We start from the raw sequence: 13855 nt of genomic DNA, 5'->3' as shown, positions 1-13855 counted from the left end.
CTGAGTCCTGTGGGGTTGGTAGTAATGCTTCCTCCTTACGTTTTATATGGGATTTCTGAGCAGATGACACAAAAAGGATCATTTGGAATGGAACTCTTTGGTGATGAGTGCTGTGTTTGTTTGTTTAATGATTTATTTACTTAGAAAACCCTGTGACTCTTGGGAAAACCTTTAAAAAAATTGCTTCCAAATGAGTTATCTTTAAGGGAGTTCACATTCTCCTGGGACAGGTCTCCCTGATTGCTAATCTGTTCTCCCTCTTGAAATATGAGCCTGTTATTAGTGTAAATGGAAAGCAAATTGGTAACTACTTCCTTTATTAAGAAGCCGCTTGTCTGTCTCCCAAAACAGGGTATAAGTGTACTCCATGCCAGGCATTTATATAAAGACAGAAAATGTTTATTGTCCTAGTTAGTAAGTTTCCAATGATATTTTTCAGTATGGTGTAGACTAAAATTGCTATAACATTTTCTTTGTTGTTTTGTGATACTGAACTCTTTCATATTCAGGTGGGCAACTCAAGGTTTTGACTTTCTACAAGCCATTGAACCTGCCTTTATTTCAGCTTTACCAGAAGATGACTTTTTGGTATGGAATATTCTAAGTTTTTTTTCATTAAAAAACAAATAAATTGATCACTGTGTATTCCTGATTGTGTATTCTTTTAATATTTAATAGTGGTTTTTAAGTAATTGTAATGATAATGCTGAGAACTGAGTAGTTAAAGCACTCTTAATAGCACAGTAAGACATTCAATGCTCTATTCTTCTGACAACATGGTTCAGCTGACTAAGGCAATGTGTAGTGGTGCAGCCTGGCGCTTCTAAAATATTGGTTGATGGCATAATTTAATAAGTGCTGACTTAGTTGCTGGTTTTTAACAGTTCAGTGAAGAACAAGGATTAGCTGTTTTACTTCACTGTGTGTCATTTGAAAGCATAATGCCAAATACTAAGTATTATCACTGTTATTCCGATAAATTCTATCAGCTCAAAAAGCTGTTATTCAAAATGTAAATCGATTCCTTTTAGCCTCCTAATGGTAGAGATGAGTACAGGACAGATCCTGTGTGTGCATATCATTGTTATGGGGAGATGAATGCTCATCTGCTTTGACTTATAAAAATGGAATTGTGTGTGATAGTATTTTAAATTATGTACTGTGTGTGTTTATGTTTATACCTACTTTTTTTAAAACTAACTTTGAAAATATTTACTAAGGATAGCATGTTTCTTTTAAATATATGGAAAACTTAATTTGTGCTGGTTGTATAATTGAGAGAGTATACATTCTTTCTCTTCTCCTTCCCCATTTTTCTTTGATTCCTAGAGTTTACAAGCCTTGATGAATGAATGCATTGGCCACGTGATAGGAAAGCCGCACAGTCCTGTTACAGGTTTGTACCTTGGTAAGACAGCAGTTACAGCATTTCTCGTGGCACCTACAGGTTTGGGTGAGCACATCATCTCAGAATTGCAGTCATTTAAAATGGTACGGAGGTTCTTTAAGAATATTCAGGAAAATGACAGTGAAAGTTAGAAGAATGAGGTGTGTACATAAAGAACTCCACAGTAATCTTTCTAAATCCAACTGGAAGATGAAAATACCACACAAGGTATTCGGTGCCTGCCAACATTGTTAAACTACTTTGTTGTTTTTTATTTTGCACACCAACACTCTCATTCTGTTCTCCCCCTTGAAATCTTTTCTTCTGGGGAGGAAAGACTTGGAGAGAGAGTTGTCTGTTAAGGAGCAAGGGCCTTTCCTGCTGCAGGTGGGTGAGTATAAGTCTTCTGTCCCTCCTTCCCTTTTCAAGGAGAATAGTTGGTTTTCTTCTCCACAGCTTTCCCAAGGACGCATCTCCCCACTAATGTAGTAAATTCCTGTTTGATTTTATTAAAAGAAACATAGTCAAGTTCAGTTATACTACAGTATACTTTAATTACAGTTTTTAATCATAGTTAATATACAATTTTATGGTGTACGTTGAAATTTTAAGACTGTATCAGAAAAAGGCTGTGTCTTAATCCCATTTAAAAAAATTTCTTTTTAATAATTGAAGTTTGTTGGGGTGAAAATTGTTAGTAAAGTTACATAGATTTCAGGTGTAGCCCATTCTTGAGGTTGTCAATAAGAGCAAAACTGTATTTATATGTAATAAACACCCAAAAATGAAAGCAATTAAAATTACACAAAATAATTCATAAATGGTAAATTTATTGAGTGGCAGCTATATCTTAAAGGGTACTTGTTAGGGACAGAAAGCTTAGTTGACCCGGTCGGTTTTAATGGTTGGTTTATCTTTAAAATACACTCAGTTTTTACCTGTTTTTATCCCATGGCTGATGTGAAATGACAATTATCATTTGTAAAACTATTTGAACATTTTATATAAAACATGCTATACTCTTAAACGTTTGATAAAGCATATTGTCATAAATACTTGGATTCTGTGATCTGAAATATTTCTCTAAGAATACATTATTAGTAATTCAGTAAAAATTACTTCTTTAAAACACTGTATTACATAAGGAATCATTTTCATTGTAGAAAAAGTATGTAAAAAAATGTAGAAATGTACATGTAGGGAATTTTTCAATGTAGAAAAATACTACAAAAGGAAACAAAATGCTCCTACTCCCACGACCCACAGGTAATCACTGCGAACCTGTGAATCTCTGATGGTTCACTATGCCTCTCTTCAAACTGCTGGTGGGACGGTCGTTGCCTGGCGCCCTCTGTAGGCCTAAGGTTCCTTTGTCCTCTGAGCCTATGGAACGGTGGAAAGCGCACCTGACTGACCGTCAGGTGGCCTGATGGTCCAGTGACTTGGGGCTGCTCATTTAATTTCTTTGAGCCTCCCCTGTAGTGCTGAAAATTGGACGCTAATGACGAGTCAGTGAGGTAATAGCACTTTGTAAACTAGAGTGTTCTCCACGTGGCAGGAGTCAGCGTTTGGTTTTGTGTTCGTTCCTGCAGGAGAAGTTAATGCAAGTGAGCATATCCACTGTCTTTTCTGTTGTTGTTGCTTTCTTTCCTCCTCTCCCTCTGCTACACCCATGTAACTAACGATGACAACCTGGTATGTAACTGTCCACATTTTCTGTATACTCACAATCACAAAGACGCATTCTGTACCGTTCTTTCTGCTCATATAATCACACAGCATTTGTAGGGTTGTTTTCCTGCTATTTACTATAAAAAACCACATTGGATCACATTGGATGTTCATCTTTTGCCTTTCTTAACCTGACAGTTGTACAAATTCCTCCGTGTCTGCAGGTATAGATCTCAGCCATTCTTGTTAGTGGCTGCACTGTGTCCATTACGGGCGTACGATAATCCGTTTCACCTTTCCCTAGGGACCTTTGATTTGTTAACTTTTTCCATGAAAAACATCTCTATAATAAATGTTCACCACTGGTGAAGTTGGAGAACCTAGTCTATGTCTATTGGCTATTTGGATTTTCTTTTCAATGAAGCATCACACTTTTGCAACAGTTAATTATACATACTCTTAAAAGAAGTATTTTGTTTCATACGTGAAGAATGTTAAACTTGTGTGCATGTGTTTTAACAGAATGTTTTTATTTTATACCTTCATGGAAAAATTTTATAGTCATTTTTGACTGAATTCCCATTTGCTGCTGAATTAAGATACCACCATCCTCACCAGATCATATTGTTTGTTTGTTTGTTTGTTTGTTACTATTGGATTTCTTTCATCTATTGTTGTAGTAGTTGAGGTAATGTACAGGGACATAAATTTTCTAAATTTTTTTCTTAACAATTGCTTGATTTTTGTTCTGCATGTTTTTCCTTCAGATCTCTCTCCACTTTTGGTACTTTTGTCTTTCCTGTGTAACATTATTAAAAGCAAACAAACAAAAACCATGAATAAGAAAGTATTTCCATTTAGGATAAAACACCTCTAGAATAAAACATGTAGACTAAAATTATTAACATGAAAAGAAAATGTGACATTAATAAAAACTATGGAGGGTTAAAACAGAGTTAAAAGTAAGAGGGAAAACATGTTAGGGAGAAACAGAGGAAATATAATACATGTCCATTACAGTTACATTTAGTTGTCGGAAAAGTAGAACTGTCAGCATTTTTGTAACCACTAGGTGAGCTTGCTTTTTTAAATTTTGTTTTAATTTTTTTCTAGTTTTTAAATTTTGTTTTAAATTTTATCTATATTTACCTTCTACCAGAATATTTAAAAGAAGAGGTGGAGAGGAAAACATGTTCTGAAAAAAGAATAACCAATTTAAATTGTGCCTGATCCTGCTGGTTTGGTTTAAAGGAATGAAATAAAACTCCACATACTCAGGAAAATGACAGTGATCCCACCCCAGCTCAGGACCTGTTGAAGTGTCACCACTGATCAGAATCTTTTTAAAAGTATAGATAACATAAAGGACTCCTTTTTATTAGAGATGCCACATAAGGCACATTTTCATCTGTCTCTAAGATGGTTATATTGTTTTTTTCGGCCATGTTATGTACATTTCACCCCAAGATTTAAAAAATCTTTTTGATGGAGAAAAGTCTGAATGTAATATAACTAAAAAGTGATATTTTCCACAACATTTGTATATGTATTGCGGGTTTATTTTGGTCACCAGCAAAATTAAGTCACACCCTGCTTTCATTTACTCGCCTGGCTTGGCAGTTTTCTACTGGGTCCTTTAACAAGTTGCATTTGTTGGCATTTTCCCTGGCAGCTATTCATCGGAACAGCCCCCGTCCTGTGAAGGTCCCGAGATGCCACAGTGACCCTCCTAACCCCCATCTAATTATCCCGACTCCAGAGGGATTCAGGTATTTGGTGCTTTGCTTATCTAGTCATTTGTTTTGTGGATTCTTTTCTGGTGTGCATGCAAGTATTCTGAAAGCTACTGGATGCTTGCTCTGGTAACTAAATATTCTTCTGTGTTCTTGTTCATACATTTTTAAAAGCTCTTACTGGCATTATCTTGAAGACATACCACAGGGCCTTAGTTGCAAAAGAAAAAGCGTGCAAGTCTGAGACAGACTTGAACCTTTCAAGATAACTTAGTTTCTCAGCTTATTTATAACCTCAAGCTACTAAATGCTTTCCTGCCTTGGAATAATTCTTTCTTTTTCTGTCTTTGAAAAATGACCTGAGGGAAACAAATTTGGGTGTGCATAGCATAATAAACATTTGAAACACAATACTAAATATCAATTTAAAATGAAAAAAAATACTGGAATGATCTTTCCAGTCTTGACTCTTATGTGTGTGTATATAACTACGAAGCAACTTTAATACACTAAAGTGAGTTCAGAAACTCTAGTGCCTTCAAAATACTTACCCTGAATGTGGTGGCATTTCTGCGTCTTGTTGTAGGGAGCGTCTTCTCTCCCCTGGGTAATCACTTTTTAAAAGGTAGTTTTATTTGACAGTTTTTGCTAGGAAAGGACCACAACTATTTTTATAGTCATTAGTTTGAAATTAGTGTGTTTTTTTTTCCTCTTTTTCACACCTAGACCGGAATCTCAACTAAGGACCAGTTTACATTATATACTTTAAAATATTTTTCACTTCTCACCCTATTTTATTTTTCACCGAAAACCACCTGCAAGCCACCCCCTTTTCTCGTCCACGTTCCTGAAGCTTTTCTTCTCGTCTTAGCACTCGGAGTGTGCCTTCCGACGCGCGGAGCCACGGCGGCCCTGCTGCTGCAGCCACTGCCGCCGCCACCGCCAGTCGCCCCGGCCCGTCGGGCAGCGACTCTGCGCCGCCCAAACCCATCAGCAGTGCCCATGACGCCAGGTAGTCTCGCTCCGCAGTGCCATGCCTCCTTGTCCCCCCATGTGCACGTCCACAGTGACCCCAGCTCTGGGATGTGTGCAGGATATGGCGGGGTTTCTTTCCCGTGGTGTGTGTGATGCTCAGGGGCTTTCCGTGGGTGGTCACGGCCCCAAGGCTCCTGCACCCACCAGCACAAGTAGACAAGCTGCCTGATTTTAACATTTCTTTGGAGCTGACAGTTACCAAATTGGCCAGAGTCTCTGCCGGTAATCCCTCTCTGGGAGAGCATCAGAGGAAAGACCCTGGTCCCCACCAGGAGGGGACATGAGACTTTGGGTGAACAGGTACTTGCCGAGGTACTTCTTCAAAGATGGCTTCTAGTTAAAATACCATTAGGTGTTGATCTCCTCTTTAGGAGGAGCACTTTTCTGACCAAATTTCCTAAATTCTACAATTGTTGATTGGGAGTAGTTTATAAAAGTGGAAAATGAGTTCAGGGGGTATCACATATGGAGACTAGATCATTACCAGAGAGAGCCATCAGATATTTGGCAAGCTCCAGATAAATTTCAGTCTCTTACATGAAGCCTTTTGTGCAAGTAGGGGGCAGTTGCAGTTTTTCCCATTTTAGCTGTTTTTATTTTTTGACAAGATATCATCGAGGTCTGATCTACTTAAAGGAGAAAGGACATCTGATTGCTCTTAATTCTACCTTTATGTTGGGTAGAAGGGACACTGTCACCATTCTCATCTTCCAGTAAGGATGGTGATAAGAGTCATGCAGAACTATTTGGGTTGGGGTAATCTGATCAAAAAAGATGTTGGTGTGATAGTGGCAGAAAGATGACATACAGCTTTAGAATTTAAAATAGACTAAAATGGTTTTAGACTTACTTTGTAACAGTCTAAAACTTCTACAAACATTTCCATTCTTCTCATTCATTAAAACAATTAATATTCCTAATTTTTAGTGATAAACATCTATAACCTAAAAAAAAGTCAGTGTATCTTATAGCTTAAGCTTAAGCAGTCAACTGAAAAAATTAACAGTTAACCCTGAACAAATTCCCATTTACCCTCTTTATTTTTATGTCTGGAGCATTTCATGGTCAGTATTTCCACACGTGCTTCCCCGTCCCTGTGGGGCACTGAACCTATCCTGTTTATACATGTACAAAGCTAAGGGAGGTGATGTCCTAAAATGGAGTCATAGCGGAGCAGGTCACTTACCCAGAACTGGGGTCTGGCGCCCACACTGGCTGCTCCCATGTCCACACGAGATTTCTCCAGAACCACAAAAGGGGGAGTAACATCCCGCTTTTTTAAATGTTTGTGAACTGAACTGTGGTTTAAGGAATTTATGAAGTTGGTACACTAAGTGTATTTTAGTGTGAAAGTTGAACACTCACAGTGGCCTCATCCTGCCTTTATTCTGAGGCCTTGCATAGTAGTTTTTTAGCATCTCATGAGTAGCATTTCCCAAGTATTTTTCATCCTAAATTTGTATATACTTTGAAGGATCCTTGATATATAGAAATTTTATTCGCATCGTAGTATGCCAAGGTCTTGCAGGCCATTTTAAACAAAGGAATGAAGTTTCCCCTTCCTGGCAGTGTAGATGTGATGGTCGACAGAGAACAACAAAGCCTCATGGACATGTGCGCAGCCCATGGTTGTGTCTCACGCCTGCATTCGAGCCTTGCACATGCTGTTCAACCTGTGCCTGAGCCCCTTCACCGTGGACCTGTGTGGTGGACCCTAGCGGGACCGTGCATGCCCAAAAGCCAGAGCCTCAGTGCAGCCCTGGGTTTGGGAGTGCTGGGAGGAAGCAGAGGGGTGCCGTGGCTTCCCACGTTGGCTGGGATGCCCAGCCTCTCAGGTGCAGCCCTTGCCTGCCTTAGAGATGCATCGACCACAGTGGAATTTACTTTGCCCCACAGCATCTAGCAAATACTCCGATTTGATTTGGTTTGACTTAGGAAGTAGTCTGGGCTTCAGTTACCTTAGCCTTTTTATAAAGCTCGTTTGCACTGTTCTGCTGCTGCAGCGGCTCTTAATGGTTTGCAAGAGCTGGTGGTTCAGTTTTCAGGAATTTTGCAAGCTAGTTGTTACACCACGGAAATCGTCAAACTCTACAACCCCTCCCCCTGACCCTGCAATTAGTTGTTACATATTTACCAGCAGCATCCCACTTCGTGTAAGTATATTTCCTTGCCTTTTACCCTGGCAGAAATCTCTGAGGACGTGGAATTGACTACTTTTGTCTCTGGGAAATCCAGAAAATAGAGGTGTCAAGTGACTTCTCCATAGTCCCCCAGTCTTTGGCATGACGTAGGAGTGGAATGTGTTTCTTCACGTCAGCATCAGTGATTTTTCCAGGAAATGGTGCCAAGACTTTTTGATGAACCCCATGGCATTAGAGGATGTCCCCTATTCAGACTTAGCAAGTACTTGAGAGTTGAGGAAAATAAAAACACTGCATGCTTCATAGTTTGTGAACGTCTGTTCATTAGACCATGTTGCCATAAACCTGTTCAGTGTATAGTAAAAAAGAGCATAAATGCTACCATACTTCATTATGTTATTTAAAAATTACACACTAAACTTGTTAATAAACTAATACCATATTTATTTTGGATGATTTGTATTATAATTTTAACACCTCCCTTACTTAATTCTGGCTCTTACTCTATGGATTCATTCTGGATTGCTGAACAATTAACTTTTAGCTTTATTCTGGAAAAGCGTGACTGTTCTTTATATGTTAAGCTTCCTGCCCTTCTGCACTTTGGCTTGGCTGTTGCTCCAGAAACCATTAGCTATTCCCTTCCGTTTCCTTATTAAGAAATTTGAAATCTTTGACTCACATGATTTTAGTAATTTAAATAGCTTTAACTACATAAATATAATTTGATGTTAATTTTAAATATTAACCAGATTTGGCTAATACTTTTTATCCATTTGGGACTTCAGTTATGGAGCTTTCTATACATCAGTAACATTTCATTAAGTACTGTTTTGTTTTTATTTTTGTTGTTATTTTTAACATAAAGTAGTGTATTATGCAGTTAGGTTTTCATGTGTTGCCTGTGAAGGGAAAAAATAGAACTCTCCTTCTAAACTCCAGAGGAGGATTTCCCAGTAGCAACACTGTTCATTTGGGGTGAATAATTCTCTGTTTGGGGCTCTCCCTTGCTTTGTTCTCTACCCACTAGAGGTCCGCTATTCCCAGGGGCCCACATCGCCCCAGTTGAGAATCACTGCTCTAGAAAAGTCTCACAGATCTTTCATTTTGAATTGCATTGAATTGATAGCTCACTTTTTAAAAATATTAAAACAGGGGTTCCAGTGTCCCTGAAAATGATCGGTTGGCTTCCATAGCAGCTGAATTGCAGTTTAGGTCCCTGAGTCGTCACTCAAGCCCCACCGAGGAGCGAGACGGTAAGTGTTTAAGGTGTCGGCTGTATGTATCGTCAGCCAGTCTTCTGGTTTGTCTCCACCACCATTAGTCTGTTGTTAATGCCTTTTAAAAGGAAGGAAGAGTAAGAAGTGACAGCTTTATGAGAAGTTGTAGTGCTGAACACATTGACTTTAATGTAGGTGCCTTTTTAGCTGTATTCACATTTTCTAGGTCTCCTTTTGTTGCTTTTAAAGCATCATTATTCCTGATATTTTAGTTGCCAGCCACTCTTACTCACTTTAAAAATACAAAAGTGACACTGTGTTTGTTGCTGATATGGTGATGCTTTATTATAATACAGATGTAGGAGCTCGGCCTGGAAACCCTGCGGCCGCCCGGCTGAAGCACTGCTGGTCTCTTGGGCGGGATGTCTTGAGTGGGCCCCAAAGAACCCAGTGTCTGCTCAGTGTTGTATTGTCTGTTGCTTGTGGAAAGCTTAGTAGTTAAGGTCCTGTAACCCCAGTAACAGATTCTTAGTTTGGTGTGATTTTCTAGAATTGATTGTAGAGACAGCTTCTCACACTCAGCTCAAACTGTAATTAGTCCCCAGAAAGGACAGGCTAATGGTCATTCACCATTTCAGTCCTGCTGTCGGTAAAATCAGCACATTTGTTTTATAAGTCTTAATTTGTATTAAAAAAATACTTTCTGCAGAACCAGCATATCCAAAAGGGGATTCCAGTGGCTCAACTCGGAGAAGCTGGGAGCTTCGGACGCTTATTAGCCAGACTAAGGGTGAGAGAAAAAATGTTGACTTAAATGTGTAAGCATAAAGTGAGCAGTTTCAGAGAAAATACGCTTTCGCGTCTGAATTATGAGACCTTCTACATTCATTTTGTGATCTCTTATACATCTGACATCACTGTCTACATGTGCTATGTTTGCACACGTTTCCTGTCTCTTGTAATAAGTTCCAAGCTCCTCTGGACCTGGAATGTGTTTTATTCATTTTGTATTCTTTAAGCAGTGAGATGGTGAATTTTTTCTATCAGCTTGGTGGGTCCTTAGCATAAGTGTTTGTATGTGGTAGGAACATAATACATATTTGTAAAATGAGTAAGTGTTCATTCCTTAGGCTAAGAAGTTGAGAGAAAGCATTTCTCTTAGAAAGTAGGTGATCAATCAGTATTTACCAAAAGAGTAAATAGCAGGAAAATTACTGGCCTAGCACTTCATCTACAACGTGCTTTCATGTGCTCTGTGTCACAACTGTCCTGAGCAGTAGGTGGAATAGATCGTGTCCTCTTTTCACAAATGATAACAATTTCTCAAGAGGCGAAGTAATTTGGCCGCAATGGACAATGACAGAGCTGGGACTAGAACACACTACTTTTGTCTCCAAGTCCAGCGCTCTTCCCACCTCAGCTCCCCTTGGAAACACGTGTGACTGATCAGAAACATAGTTGGCTACCGTGGCCAGAGCAGTCCAGAGGGATTTTCTGGAGGCTTGAGCTGGCCCTTGAAGGAATGATAGGTCTGCATCAAGCCATGAGGGAAAATTCAGAATGAGAAACACATCTGGAGGCCCAGTGATTAAAGAATAGACCAGCTAGAGTGGACTGGATAGTGTGGATGTAAATGGAGATGGAATTGAAAGGGTGGGGGGGGTCCGATCGTGAATGAGCTAAGTGATGAACACCTTTCCCAGAGACGGCGGCCAGCCCCCAAAGCCTTGTGCAGCTGGTGTGTTGTGGGGGTGGGAAGGTGGGGTAAGGAAGACACTGAGGTAGATCAACCTGCTAGCCCAAATTGGGGAGGAAATAGGGAGATCGGTGAGAATGGCACTGCAGTAATGCAGCGTGAAATAGATATTGGACTAAGGTGGGATTTTCAAGAAGGAATGGAGGCAGCAAAGCACTGTGATGCAGCATTACACAGGCCTGGGGCAGGCGAGGTGCTTGTAGAGGGTTTGGGGGCTTGAGCCTGGGTGACAGGGCAGAGGGTCTCTCCAGTGGCTCTCACGTAGCCAGTAGTTCCCGTGGATACCAGATATTTGCAATGATTTTTGAAACAAATACTTTGTGGTCAAGTAAACTCAGGAGCTCTTGGGAGAGTTCCAGTTCACATTGACATACTCAAGACTCAGAAATCGTGAGACATTTTGGCTGGACCAAAAAAATAAGCCTTTCCCAGAAATATCTGACAGTGGAGTCCCTGGCCTCACAGTTGTGAAATCTTGTTCAATGCAGAATGCAGTTGATGTGTCATTTTGAGGTAAAGGAAACAGGACCCATGTTTTAAAGAAAGGATTGTATGAAACTCTGACTGGAACATTATAAATACTGGGAATTGCTCATCTCAGATATCCTGACAGTCGTCCCAGCCCTTGGTGATCTCCGTCTGCCAGGAGTTCAGGCTCAGAGAGCTAGTCAGGATGCAGCGTGAGACGTGCTGCGACAGGGATGCAGGGAAAGCAGTGCTTTTCAGGTTACGGGTTGTGACCCGCGAGTGGGATGTCAGATCAGCATTAAAACAAAACAGAAACAGGGCGCAGTCCGAATCACATGCAGTAAGAATAATTTTCATGAATCTTGTTCTAGATTCTGTGTGTGTAATAGATTTTTTTTATGTAAATCATGATAAAATAAGTTAGAAACAGAGATAATAGAGCCTGATGGGAAAATAAAGAATAATAATGACAGCTAAAATTGAGTGCGTATTCCTGTATTCCGGGTGCTGGACCACATGCTTTATATACACGGTTTCATTAAATCGTTACAATACCTCTGTGAATTAGGTATTTCACACATTAGGAATTTGACAGATAAACAAGCAGTTAACTTGGCCATTGTCAAACATGAGAACTTGGGGAGGCCAGGATTTGATTTGAGGCATTCTGATTCCAGAGCCCTTTGTACTCTTCACGAAGAAGGGAAAAGTTAATGTAACCCTTCTCATCAGAGAGGGTTTCCTAGAAGAGGTGTAGTGTATCTGCTGAGCTGTGATAAGTAAGATTCACTCACCAGGCACAGTGGTGGGCAGGCGACATTTGAGGCAGGCAGAAAAGCGGGAATGAAGGCATGGAAGGGAGACGCAGTTTGGTGTGTTCCAGAGGAATCTTTTTAGTGTGGCTGGTCCAGAGCCGATGGCAGGAGAGGAAAAGGGGGATGGCTTTAAAAAAGTGAACTAGAAAAGATAAACTGGGTCCAAACTATGCAGGACCTTGAGTCCCATATGAAGGGCTTTGCATTTTCGATAAACAGGTTGTGATGAACCGTAAAATAGATTTATGTAGGAAGGTAACATGATCAGATTTTACGTTGTAGTAAGATAATTCTGGCCAACGAGACTGGATTGGAGAGAGCAGAAACTGAGGCAGGTGGGTGGTTACTGCAGTTGTCTACCAACAGTCTTGGGGGAGGAAATCCTGGATTTTGTTTGACTAGCTTATATTTTCTGTGTGTGTCGATACATGTGTAGTGGGTAGTATACTTTGGAGCTGTTAGATTGTGACGGACTGTATGTAACTCACCTGCTGTGTATCTGATAGAGCGTAAGCTTTGCTGGGTGGAGTGCACATGTAGATCACTCTGTTTTTCTTATTATCTGCTGGAAATTGACTTGATAATAGTGTTTGGGACGACTGAGTTTGCAATTCTCCCTGCAGATACCGCGTCTAAACAAGGACCCATAGAAGCTATCCAGAAGTCAGTACGACTGTTTGAAGAAAAGAGGTCTCGGGAGATGAGAAGAAGGAATATCATCGGTCAAGTTTGTGACACCCCTAAGTCCTACGATAACGTTATGCACGTCGGCTTGAGGAAAGTGACCTTCAAGTGGCAAAGAGGAAACAAAATTGGTGAGGAAGTTAAAGAGCATGACAGGGATGTCTCTGGGAGAAAAAGCAACAGTTCTGCTTCTTTAGGTGGAAACTTATGTAGTTGGTCCTTTGCTCTTTTAGATGCGGCAAATGTACATTGTGTCTTTTGTGGAGGAGTTTGTATTGGTTTCACTTGTAAAATACATACTAAGAGCAATACCAAATAAGATTTTAGAAGGAGATTTGTAAATGGTTCACTAAGTTAAATAATTTTGCTTGATAACTCCAGAAGTTGCTAGTGGCGAATACCTAAATTGTACCCATTTGTTGTAGTCTGTATTCTTTTTCTTATTTCCACGAAAACATTATTGAAGAGAAACTGGATACAAATAAATACAGGACAATCTTTTCTAAAACTTTGCCTGATTAACTACTTTCCAGGTGAAAGAGAAGGAAGCTGGTTACATTTCAGATCCTCCTCCCATTTAAATGCATTTATCTGTTGAGCATTTAGGTCTGAAGAGACAGACACAGTTGTAACATAGGACTCTGAGCCTCAGGAAACCTGGACTTTCCGTAAGGGCAGAAAACACTGAAAACAGTCCAGTACTTTTTAATTGTAGCAGTTGTTGTTATCCGTCATGTTCAGCCCCATATCCCCTTAGTTTAATACTCGTAAAGGTATGTTAGACTATCCACTCCCACGCACTCCTGGACCCGCAGCAGGGAGGGGCAGCCAGACAATGGCCACGCTGACTCCTGGCCACTCCCTCTGCCCACCCCTGGCCGCTGCCCTCCTGGCTCAGAGCCGTAGGGGCTCAAGTCTGCACCAGGGTGCCGAGTGCTCACCTTC

General features: G+C 40.3%; 1 protein-coding gene across 6 annotated transcripts in view; it reads left to right on the top strand.

Annotated features, from left to right (window-relative positions):
- Positions 1 to 13855, top strand: part of MAP3K4 (mitogen-activated protein kinase kinase kinase 4) — an 84236-nt gene that overhangs the window by 61636 nt on the left and 8745 nt on the right. For 2 of the 6 annotated variants that reach the window (XM_074333783.2, XM_088795218.1), the window contains exons 14-20: positions 510 to 588; positions 1330 to 1408; positions 4731 to 4827; positions 5663 to 5803; positions 9123 to 9223; positions 9897 to 9977; positions 12850 to 13041. In XM_074333783.2, the coding sequence (XP_074189884.2) occupies positions 510 to 588; positions 1330 to 1408; positions 4731 to 4827; positions 5663 to 5803; positions 9123 to 9223; positions 9897 to 9977; positions 12850 to 13041 (770 nt within the window). The remainder of the gene's footprint in view (positions 1 to 509; positions 589 to 1329; positions 1409 to 4730; positions 4828 to 5662; positions 5804 to 9122; positions 9224 to 9896; positions 9978 to 12849; positions 13042 to 13855) is intronic. The other 4 variants (XR_016020028.1, XM_074333785.2, XM_074333784.2 and 1 more) reach the window with 3 other exon arrangements.

The sequence above is a fragment of the Rhinolophus sinicus genome, chromosome 2 (assembly GCF_057876585.1).
Source record: "Rhinolophus sinicus isolate RSI-liver-muscle chromosome 2, RSI-T2T, whole genome shotgun sequence".
NCBI classification, from domain to species: domain Eukaryota; kingdom Metazoa; phylum Chordata; class Mammalia; order Chiroptera; family Rhinolophidae; genus Rhinolophus; species Rhinolophus sinicus.
Note: the sequence above shows the minus strand (reverse complement) of the source record. Positions and strands in the feature narration are given on the sequence as shown.